At 27.5% G+C, this 12,760-nt stretch overlaps 2 protein-coding genes across 9 annotated transcripts in view; one reads left to right on the forward strand and one right to left on the reverse strand.

The window, feature by feature from the left end:
• Mettl2 (methyltransferase-like protein) overlaps positions 1-3,420 on the forward strand; it is a 45,548-nt gene extending 42,128 nt beyond the window's left edge. For both annotated transcript variants that reach the window (XM_067274477.1, XM_067274479.1), the window contains exon 8: positions 3,104-3,420. In XM_067274477.1, coding sequence (XP_067130578.1) covers positions 3,104-3,294 — 191 coding nt within the window. In that variant the 3' untranslated portion in view covers positions 3,295-3,420. The remainder of the gene's footprint in view (positions 1-3,103) is intronic.
• LOC136978703 (cordon-bleu protein-like 1) overlaps positions 1-12,760 on the reverse strand; it is a 52,106-nt gene that overhangs the window by 18,285 nt on the left and 21,061 nt on the right. For 2 of the 7 annotated variants that reach the window (XM_067274472.1, XM_067274470.1), the window contains exons 2-3: positions 1,317-1,505; positions 152-377 (exon numbers count right to left, since the gene is read on the reverse strand). In XM_067274472.1, coding sequence (XP_067130573.1) covers positions 152-377; positions 1,317-1,505 — 415 coding nt within the window. Of the gene's footprint in view, positions 1-151; positions 378-446; positions 883-1,316; positions 1,506-5,363; positions 5,388-7,295; positions 7,463-9,695; positions 9,870-11,151; positions 11,583-12,760 lie in introns of those variants that run through there. The other 5 variants (XM_067274473.1, XM_067274474.1, XM_067274471.1 and 2 more) reach the window with 5 other exon arrangements.

Consider the following 12,760-nt stretch of genomic DNA (forward strand, 5'->3'; position numbering starts at 1 on the left):
GAGTCAACAAATAAAAGTCAAAGTTATTAGCTCAAGTGGGAAAGGCCAGTAATGAAATAATAATTTGAAAGAGTTGTATATTTAAAAAATGGTAATTAAATGTGCTTAATGACATATGTCATTTAATAATACAGTAGTTAAATAATCTTACCTCAAATGGCTGTTTTACCGTCTTGGACATTCTTTTTGTGGGAGGATCTATAACAGAACTTTTAGGCACAATATATATGGTGTTTGTATCTAACGACCCAATAGGTGTGTTAGGTTTATAATGGACAAAGTCGTGTCCTTTGTCCTTCCACATATGAATAACATGGCCTCCGGGATTTATTTTGTTTTCTGTAGTCGCTTGAACTAATAAATCCATCATCGGAGTCCTATAATATACAATTTCATTATTAGTTATATAATTTCCCGTTAAAGAACAATCTTAAATTGTTAATTACCATATTGTTTAAATTTAAAAACGGAGAACGTCTAGTTACCACTTCTCATTACTGATTAAAACGATTGTCTGTATGTAAAATAATCACATACGATAACGAATCGCCACCCAATTCGCTGCACACAAAAGGTTTCTTACTAAAGTCCAACTGAACACCTAAACCATTTGTAAAGATTCTTTCTCCTTATCTTTCATTTAAAAAAAATTTGTTTTTTGTTCTAAAGAAGCCTAAAAAGTAGACCTCGTTGGCTAAGCTGCATTGCAGCATTTTATTAACAAAATTTCACTTAAATGTTATCTGATAAAGTTCTTTAAATATAGAAAGGAATAATTTAAAAAGATTTTTCTTTAAGTTATTAAAGGTAATCTAATTGATGTGAATTCGCCAGAATTAAAGAAAAAGAATTTAAGATATGAAAAACATCTTCAGCTGTTAAACCAGACTTCTCATTCCCTACGAGTTTTTTGTAAAGAGTAACGATGCCGGCTTTGTTCTTCACTCGACTACAATTAGGCTACATAGGATCGGTTTGCATCCAAACGAGAGAGATAAAATGATTGTTTAGATTGCTAATGATAAGAAATTCAATTATAGTGAAACAGTTCCGGCCCGAAATGCACTTTATTCTTCCAGTGTAGATATAAACTTTTCTTTGAAATAGTTAAATTTTTATATAAATAAGGACATGGCATTGTGAAGGATTCCTTGGTATATACCGGAATAAGTAGGACAAAACGTCATATAAATTTTACTGATTATGCATTGTGAATTGTTATCATTCATCCGAGATACTTTTATGAATCTTTCCAGTCTGTGTCAAAATTATAACGTACGTTAAATGTATTGGTAAATTAAAGAGATGGGATGTACCTTCTTTCCACTGACATTCTCACTTTTCTGTTATCGGGAAGAATAACGTCTAATTCCATTCTTCCTTCCAATAATTCGTTAATGGCACAATCGTCGCTTAAATGATGTGATGTCATCATTTCGCGAGTTCCGTTAGATGACTGGAAGGACGGAGGAGGCTTAGGAGCAGCCACTTTCTTCATCCTGGAACTATGAGAAAAATTGCTTAAACTAATATATTTTTAATTGAAGAAATTAAGTTTTAAAGAAGCAATTTGGAAACTTTGATAGAATACGCCTACGTACTACACGAAACCATAATTTTTTAAGATTATGTTGACTTGTATTGTAAAAAGGTCAAATGGGTCAATTTTTTCTTTTAATTACGATACTTTCGAGTTAAAATAGACGCGTAGTGTAAAGCATGATTTGTAAAGTAGATCAAGATCACTTCGGTGCATCCCGAAGACGTCTTAACGACACAATTTATTCAAAGTCGATGTCCTGTTCGTTCATCCAAAATGCGATTATCGTATCATTAGACAATCAGAAGACCTAAATAATGATTAAAACTCGTTTATGTGATGAACAGGAGAAAATCTTTTAGTGCATTTATATTTATATGTTTAGTATTAAATGAAACAGTTTCATTAGAAACTTACATAAGTATAAATAGAATAGTTATAAAGAATTATAATCCATGATTTATTGAACAAAATTAAGAGAGAATAAAAATATATTAAGCATTTTCTAGATAAAAATTTAGTTTCCAAATTTAATAGATGGTATTGATTATCAGTTTAAAATACAGCAGTACACTATTATTGTTTTCTCTTTCAAAATACGCATTGCACATTTTCATATACCAGCACCACTACAAACTTTCTTAATTTGATTTTACATATTAGGATGTAAATTTATTTCTCGTTCATTCCATCTTACTCTAATGATCTATCGTTTATACAAAAAGATTATCGAAGGCATGCAATTTGAATAATAATACAAGAGATGTTTATGATGGAAGATAATTAACTTCGAAAGGTGTAACGAACCTTCAAAAACTTATAAAATTTGTAGTAAGTTACTCTGCAAAATGAAGTTCTTAACCAGTTTCTAGTCACCAGTTGGATAATTATCATGTAAAGTAACCATAAACACTAATGATCTTGTCACGCTTCCTTTTGGAAATTCTCACTAATTAGCGTGGAATATTTCTTCTAGGATTTGAAATGCGAAAAGAAAATAATAATAATAATAATAATAAACATCATTCCTGTTTAAAATAATAGTGAAAACAACCCAATCTTTGATGAAAGTTTGAATAAAAAGCATGTTTAAAACGTAATATAAAATGCAGAATGAAAAAGAAAAGAAAAAAAAATTAGCACTAAAATTTTCGAATTAAATATGAAATAAGCTTAAGAGTTCGCTGCAATTTTTGTAAGTCATCAATACAAAAGAAATAACTGACCTATTTTCATTACATTCAATTCACACTTATATTATGAATTTTAGTTAAACGGAACAAATTGTTCTTTATGTACTGTGCCAATTGTGTATCAAAAACAGAGGTTAAACGAATTACAATTTTGAACAGTAGTTTACCGAGACTTTTACAAATATTTTCTAATTAATAGGCCTGTGTCTTCTTTACATCGCTTCAACAAATGACACAGATAATTTTTATCTACAAAAATGTGTTATTTTTGTCGTTTCGAAGTGAATGATATATCGAAAACATTATATTCACCTTAATTCGAAAATATGTTTTAATTATAAAATGCATTAATGATGTTTTTTCATTGTAGCGAATAGTTCAGCGAACCTTTCCAAACCAATTCAATTGAGCGTGGAGTTCGTGTTCGTGCCTCTACAAAACACGCCTCTTTTGGATAGAAAAGGAAATAAATACGAAATAAAGAATCGCTTTGGTCAGAAAAAACAAAATTCCGAAAGATATACAATGCCATCGTTTTTGCTAGTCAAGTGCAATTCTTAGTACATCGAACTCTTCTTTAGTAAAAAAAATAAATAAATAAAAAGTAAAATAACGATACGGCTTAATATCAGTCTTTTACATCTAGTTTTAAGTACTACGTAATGTTTAATGTCCTATCGATTTATCGATGTGTACTAAAAAATGTTACCATTCATGCATTTTCTCCGGCTCGATCAGTGTTTTAAAAGATCCGTTTAAACACTTAAAACAATTCGCGAATGGTAAAATATCGAAATAATCTAAAAATATAATTTAAATAGATGATCAGAATAAAGAAAACGTATACATAGTTCGATTGTGATTTACACGAGGATTGCATACCCGAAACGCGTGCATAAACGAAGATTTGCGAATTAAGATTAATTAGCACATTAACACACTTTACGAACGGATACGTTCCGCCAACGTAACTTTTGCGGGTTGTTTTATGCAAATAATTATTGAAAATTTAAGTTAAAATGTACCGTGCGGAAAAAAATTCTTCAAAAAACAGAAAAATTACTCTGTTTTTCACTGCAGTCTGCTTTCTCGAGTTAGCAGACAGTTTTGTAAGCTTCTTTAATATGTTGTTTAAACATATGAGGCGTTATAATAATAATAATAATTCATTTTATTATTATTATTATTATTACTTATACATCATTACAAGATCGTGTTATTTCAAAATCGTGTGCAATAAGACTGCATAAAACTAGATCTTAAATATAAATTAATTTGTCAGTAGTGTTCAAAAATAGAATAGTCCTAGTGTTTAACAATAGGCAAAGAGCAATAAAAACTTTTGTCAAATTATCAATGCATTTATTGAATAAAAAAAAAAGGTGAGAAAAAACAAAGATAAAGAAATATGCCAAGTAGGCAACCTGTACAAGATTATCAACATAACAATTGATAATGTTAATATTTTATATTAATTACTGCAGTTCTATGTATTAGAATAACACAGATCATACAAAATGTGCTGATATATATGAAAGTAACAATAAAAAATAAAATACAGTATAATAAATTGCAAATGCATCGATGTTCTATTACAGCGTGGAATAACAGAGAAGTAATTAATGGTGCTTTACCATTAATTACTTCTCTGTTATTCCACGCTATTTTTTTAAATCAAAATTATAATATTTATCACTGATATAATAATTCAATAAAAAAAATATCTTTGTCTTAAAAAACGTATGTTTATTTAAAATATTGTTCGATGCACGGAAAGAATTAAAGTCTAAATTTTTATATAAATTCGAATGATTCTACATTAATCTAATTTTACTGTTGAATTTAAAAAGTTTTTAGATATTTATTTTTGCTTGATTACTACATTTTGAACAAGGGATTTCTTCCGGGACCGGAGAAAACTTAAGGGTCCGTAGTGGTTCCTGCCCATATAAATTAATGTTATTTTTACTAACACAAAATAGAATTATTTAAGAATTCGTTTCATTGATAAAGCAACATTCTATTTATTTCATTTGTTCAAAAAAAAAAAAAAAAAAATACAGTATAGCAAAAAGGTCCCGCTCTACTCCCGGTCCCCTATGCGCTGCAAACCTGTACCTGATCAGTGAGTGACTGATTGTTATCACTGCATATAATATATTGTAGTTAAAATCTGTAGAATATAATAATATAAATTAACGGCAGTTATCAGTAATTGTATCGCATATTCAATATGAATATTCTAAATGAAGTTTAAATGCTTAATTTTCAATCTTATTTTGTGTGGAAACGGTTTCATTTTTTGGGTCATTAGATGAAATGATATTTAGTACATTCGTCGCTTATCACACCAAAATTCTGCAAATTACACCAGTAACATTAATTAACGATGAAAATTATATCCTATTAATGATTAGGAAATAGTCTAGGTACTTTTATCAAAGATTCGATAGCGATTATTAAAATTCTATAATATTCTTTTTAAAGTATAAATGCCAAAATTTTAATCTGTTTGTTCTTTTAACGATAGCAGGGATTGTAAAAGGTCGAAAACTTATCATAAGGAGGTATGTGCAATAAAAACAAAGTTTTAATAAAATTTAAATCAAATAATTTGCATATTTCAATACCTTAGTATGTTGCATTCCGGTATATATTTCTGCAATTAAATTATATATAATTATAAATATTTGTTAGAATGTACTCTTTATTTACATAAAGTTAATTATAAATTAATTAAATGAAAAAAGAAATCCTAACCCAAGAGATAGACTGTATCAAAAAGCTAATTGAGTTGGCTGGTCTGAAATGTTAATATTTCTGTAACACGTTATGCAACACTAGGTGCAATGCATCCTTATGTTATTACTTATATTTTACTAACTTGTAAGTCCGGTAAATTCAGTAATTATTTAATAGAGATGTTTTTAATCGAGCAATTAGTAGTACATCGTATTTTCTAGCAATATAATTAGAGCGCGAGCTAATTATGTTACGAGTATTTTCACTATTATTTTGAGAAAAAAAAAAAAAGAAAACTTTATTTATTTTCTAAAACTTAAGAGAATTACTGGTTTGAAATATATAATTCAAGCAATTAAGTTTTATAAAATATGAAGAGTTAACCTTATTCTAAAATGATTACACTTAGTGTTTTCGTTTTTTAATAAAGAAAAATGAGTACAATCTGACTATAAATTGAAAGGCATCATCTTTCTTATCTCTTAATCTAGGTTTTCTATTATATATTTATTTATTTATTTTAACAAAATAGAATTACATCACTCTCGTGTTACAGAATTATTTTCTAATTTTTATCGCACGCCGATTTACTAGTACGTATTTAATATTTTTATAAGTTACATTGTTTTGAAATCCTATTTCTTATTAACGGTAAACAAAATGACTACACACATTCCAAGAATTATTATTCGTTTCGTCGCCAGTTCATAACGTTTTTATGTTGTTTAAAGAATCTTTCCACGACCTAACCTGAACTGCAACAATAATCGTCGACTTGTTTTCTGTCTTTGAAATTCAAGTTAGTGATGACATTCTCTGATTTACTTAGGGCAACGCCGTGCGTGAAAATATATGCATTATCTTTCTAAAAATTATAGACATTGGCTAAATTTACTTCTATAAAGAAAACAAACATTTCTATTCATGAAATAAACGAGGAAGAAAAACTTTCGCCATTTATTCTGCTCTTTTTAAAAAAAAAAAAAAAAAATTTACCTGAAATATATGTGTGTGATTTTTTAAAACTTGCAAAGGAACTTAATTTTCTGTGGTAAATTTACACATTGACACAACCACCTTATTTATCCGAGAACTAATATTTATTATCCTACTAACAAAACGTTAGTAGGATTTTTCTTCCTGCTCCACAGGTCATCCTCAGGTATTTTTGAAATATTTGGAACGTTTCTTTGGATAAATATATTATAAATATAAATTAATTTACTTGGATCCATGTATTTATTTATTTTCTATTTATCTTTTATATATTTATCCAAAGAAACGTTCCAAATATTTCAAAAATACCTGAGGATGACCTGTGGAGCAGGTAGAAAACGTTAGTAAGATAATAAATATTAGTTCTCGGATACGTAAGGTGGTTTTGTCAATATATTCAAAGAATCTGAGTGTTTATTGAAAGATAAATTTACAATTTTTTTTTAAATTCTATACCATTTTAACAAAATAAATTAATTTAATAAATAAAATAAACCGAATAATATTTAAATTCAAATCTTCTAACTAACGCAATCAAACTTGAATCAAAATATGATCTTAATTATTGTATTTATTATGAACTAAGTTTAGCAATATTCATTTAAAAGATATAAATAAACTTTATAACCATTTACAGTATTGCACATTATAAAAAATAAGGTTAATTATATTTTAAAATCTTATTTTCAGATCGGAAGTATTACTTTTTCTAAATAATAAACTAAAAATTTGATGAAGAATTTAATACAAAATCTTCAAATTTTAAGGCGAAAATTTAAAATAATTCTTACAGTTTACAATATTAGAATTAAATTTAAAATTACCTGTAAGATTTGGAATGTTTATAAATTAGCTTTAACTCATTCCACACCATGGTTGACAGATCATAAGTAGTTTAAATATTCTACACGAGTTCTACGGATAATTTGGAACGATTACAGTTGTAATTACGTAATCGTCGTCGAATACGTTTAACTTCTATAGATTTACAGAAATTTTATCCAACGTACTTCTTTAGATTAAATTTAACGAACAGGAAAAAGATTAGATAGCAATTATCATAATGTTACAGTTTTTGGTAGTTAATTTTCAATTTAAAACTTTTATATATGATTTGTATTTATCATTAAACTCGATTTATTATTTTGAAAAAAAGAAAAAAAATTCCTCTAGCAGTTATAATTATGTATATTTAGAATATAGAAGAAATAAAACTAGATAACACATATATTTCTGTTACTCACAGGCAGCTATTTTATTCGATTACTCATTCGTGTGAAAATGGCGAAATGCGATATAAATATAGAGAAAATGTCGAGTGACGTACGATAATAATCGAAAATCTTACTTTCACGTGAGCTGTGAGCACGTATCAAAAAATAATTTGCTAGATTGTATGAAAGTTGTAAATAATTTTAAAAGACGTAATTGTAACGTTCATTTTAAACATGTTCGTGAAAAATATAAACTTTATATGGATTATAAGGGGCCATTCATTAATTACGCGTGCAGGTTTTCAGCCACTTTTGACACCTCCACTGTTGTTTGCAATGGTGTACTTTTGGTAAACTCCCTCTTCTTAAAGAAGAATTCATGGAACCATGTCACATTGAAAAGATGTCTAAAAATTTCTGCAAATATTTTCTGATTTTCTTTTCATGACTAGTAAGTAGGTTTATAAGAACAAATTCGTATGCCACTAATACCGCTAAAAGAGATCGGGTAGACAATGTCTCGACCCTTCCTACCGTGTACAATGATGTATTTTACGTGACCTTCTCCCTCTTAAACTGTACGCGTAATTAATCAACGACCCCTAATAGTATTTAAAAGTACAATAAGAAATTTTGATTGAAATCCAAGTTTTATGTGGACTACACATCCACTTCTAAAACTGTTTTTAAAATCTTTTCTATAATATTTAAACCGCTTCTAAATACATTATTTCTATATTTAAACTTATAATATTTTCTATAATTTTTAAATATATATAAAAATTTTTTCTATAATATTTAAGAAGGCGATATACTTTTCAAACAGGAAAAGTTATGTCGCTTGCGCCATTTAATATTATCTATGTTAAATATGCTATTTTTAGATAACAAAAACCAATATAAAAGTTTATGGTAATTTTTTATGATAAACCCGAAGCGTAGCCTATAGGCTTAGAATTAATTTTATATTTTAAAAGAGGTAACATAGAGTATTTTTTTTAAATTTAAATTATTTTAATTAGGTAGAACTTTTTTAATTAGCGATTTCATATCGAATTTAGTAATATCCTATTAAAAGTTGATAAATTTTAACGTGGTTCTACAAGGACAGGCTTTGAGGAAATTGTTAAATCTGAAATACCTTAAAGGTGTAATTTTTCCTTCTTGTGTCGTTGCATAATCTTCACTTAAAACCGACATTAAAATGCAATAAATGTGTTCTAATGATACTTGAATCATCGATTCGATAATACTTCTACTATTAAAACATACTTAAATGTGCTGTAAAATCATATCCCTAAGTAATTAAAGTATAGTTTGAAACTATAAATTTGTCCATTTTTATCATTTATGAGAACTTTCGGGAATTGCGTGGAATTTATATTCGTGTAAAATTGAATTGCGGTGCCTAACAATAGTTTCGATACATTAAAGAAATAAATATTTATTAAATTTAGGAAAATTCGAAAATTGCCGTGCATGGTTCGCTAGAATGTCACTTTAGCGTCACGAAATAACGTGATGAAACATAATTTCAATTTGTTGCTTTTTTGTAAAATGCAAAAAATAAATTTTATTTTGCGTTTTTGTTATTATTATTATTATTATTATTATTATTATTATTATTTATGACGTATTTTATCGCTTTGTAAATTTTACAGAGAATTTTACGTAATTATTATATCAGGAGATTGAATAAAAATAAAAAACAGTTACCAGATTGAGAATTTCAACAAACAAAATGATTTACGAGTTAAGAAAAAATTGAAATTTTCGATTTCTTTAAAAACATTAATACAAAAATTAAGCTTAACTACAATCGAAATTTTCAATACACGTCATTAAATCTAGAGAACTTTTATAAATCTTTGTTTAGTAGCGAGAGGACGAAAAATCAGTTGTTTTGTATACAAGATTATAACAATTTTCTAACTATCGTTTATATGAATAATTACACAACACAATCTAATAGAAAATTTTATAAATCTTGAAATAAGTAAAGAAACTTACACGAAAAATCGATCAAACAAAATTCCTGAGAATAGTTTCTGGCATTCTAATGCTGAGTATAGGACCTACGACCTCCGAAAATATTCCCATCGGTGACTATCTGTTCCGCCATACGATAAGAACTAGAGAGAGATAGGTATGTGCGAATGTGCAAAACATGATCTCTCCTGACCTTGAGTTCGTCAACATGTGGCATTGAAAGCATCGAGCAGAGCAGGTAACTTCCATATAGTTTTTCCTAAATCTCCCACAACAGGTTTCGAAACCTTCGAATTAATAAAGTAGGCCTACGACCGTAAACGGCAAAATTGAATTTGTTTGACGTATTATACTCTATAATACGATTTGTGGCAGTTGATTAAGTTCAAATAAATTAGACGGCTAAGAATAATCTGTTAAAGCTATGTAGAATATAACAACTTTAAAAAAAATTAATGAAAAATAAACTTTTTACTGTTTATATTTCATGTGATGGATTTTTTTTCCTTTCTTTAAATCATATATAAATAAATAAACGGTATCTATAAGCATCTACGCTTCGTGTCATGACTGAATAAGTCCTTGATGTATATATATTCAAAGGGTTAATTGGGTCGAGTGCAATCAATTACTAACGTTAAAAGATAAAACTATGGAAGAACTATTGTTTTATTTCCAATTAATTGTTCTCGTATTGTTTGCAATGTTAAGATCAATAGGTCAATAGTTAAATGGGTATATATAAAGTATGTTTATTTTTTTATTATAGATCTATAAAAAGCATTAATGAACGTTACTTCTTTGCTATTATAAAGTAGCAGCTTTTTAATTGAATCATTCAAAGCCGAAACTATTTCCTTGTCGGATAGTGACACAATAACTCTTGGTTTATATTCTATACAATGCAAAATAATATACATTAAAGAAATTCTATACGTGATTCCAGTCTTTTTGAGTAACTTCCTCAAAAATGCCCATTCTTTTATCGAATCATTCATACTGTATATCACACATCCTTGCAGTGTTTACGACAATTGTATGTAGGCGAAAACATTACCTTGGATTATTTATACGACTTTCTAATTGATAAATGGTCTTTAATTTCGTTTTGTCAAACGTAAAGAATAAATAAAGGCTACAAAAAAAAGCTTTAAAAGATTTCCTTTCGGCACAGCAAAATAAAGACCCGTAACCGTAGTTTACTTTCGGTTACCGGTCTTTATTTTGTTACTGCTCCTTTAATGGGAACTGTACGAGTTTATTCCATTAACCTGGATTGCGATATATCCTAAATGCATGTACCTGAAGCTATTTAATCCTATCTTTTAAGAAAATCAAAATAAATATCTAGGCTAAACGAATTTTGATTTTTAACAAGAATATCTTGATTATCAACCAGACCTAAACTTACATAAAGAGAAATATGCCTAAATTTTTAAAATAATTAGTAACCTCAAATATCTAAAAGAATACTTACCTTCATATTACAAATAATTAATTTAATTCACATGAAGTAATTTGCTATTGAAAATCCATTATACAAAGTAATTCTAGCAGCACTAATGAGTTTATCGGTAATTGCCAAAAAAGTCATTATATTGATGCAACTCTGTATACATTCACGACAAATATCTGCAACGTTTGAGAAATTTTCCAAGATATTAACGAAAACAGATTATACGGATCTCTGAAGAGAAATACATATCCCATTAACAAGGAGGATGAATATTTTTCTGCAGGTATCACAATGATATGTGGTCTAGTAGAATCAGAAGTGTTCATTGTTAAATTCCGACATATACCTTACCGATGACGCGATGCCAATTATCTTTGCCAAGTCATCCTTGTCGGTTCACTTGATTTCCTAGCCAACATCTGATACAATCTCCGCATCCGTTTTTTCTTCCGCTAAAACAAAGTGCATGAAATGTAAAAAAAACTGTTACAAGAACGATTCTTACCATAAACTGTGTCAAGAAATGTTTTTTGACTTCTTCTTAATTCAAGCAATAAATTTTTAATGTCTATTTTTGTTTTCATAAAATTATCAAGAAATAAGAGGAAAAAGAAACAAAGACCTTGATATTAACAATTTTCCTTCTTTCACAAATCTCGATTACTGACGTCTTGCCAATTGTATTCTTCGAAGAAATAAAGGAAAATGCTATTTTAAGATTTATTTCGTTTTCGTTTAAAAGTATTGTTCCATTTTAATAAAATTTAAACCTTTTTTTTAATCACATCAAACGATTTCTGATGTATAAAATTTAACTAATATTTACTCGTAACTATAATAATTTTATCTATTTTACGTAATTATTAAATACGTCATTCTGAATAAATAACTAAAATTCGCATGTTATATGTACGAAAGAAACAGATTATCCAATTTATTCATTATTCACCGATAATAATAAATCCCATTAAGTAATTTCTTCAAAACTTATCGTTAAATTAAAAAATAAATGATGACATTCAAACAATTATGATTGTGACGAATTTAATTGAAATTTTAAAGCTTAAATCTGGATAAAACAACTTTTTACAAATATATTAAGCATAGTTAAGAAATTGTTATAATTAAATATATACATATATATTTATTAAATAAAGTTATAAACAAATTATAGATAGATACAAAATTTGTCTATCAAATAATAATCTTTTTGAGAATTATATTTGGAAATTTTATCTAATATCTTTTAAGATAATCTATCTATTCTCCGTATTCCTTTATCATAGGAAATTTTACGTCTACATATATCTAATGGAATACGTAATTTTGGAGGGAGAGAGAAACATCCACTCCCTTAAGATATTTGAATTTGATTTCGTGAAATTTATTTAGTGACAAGTGTGAAAAACTTTCAAATATTTTACACTATAATTAATAATCTATGTGTATACATCATTTCTTAGAAGAATATAATAAAATAATAATTATCTTGAAAATTAATCAAAGTTAAATCTATATTTCGTTGAATAAAGACAATTAAATTACAATCAGTAGATTTAAAAAATCAAGAAATTTTAATACTTCATTCATTAAATTGATTCATTCATTCATCCCATTCATTCAGTCATTT

Source organism: Centruroides vittatus, unplaced genomic scaffold (genome assembly GCF_030686945.1).
Source record: "Centruroides vittatus isolate TY-2023 unplaced genomic scaffold, ASM3068694v2 contig_549, whole genome shotgun sequence".
Classification (NCBI taxonomy): Eukaryota; Metazoa; Arthropoda; class Arachnida; order Scorpiones; family Buthidae; genus Centruroides; species Centruroides vittatus.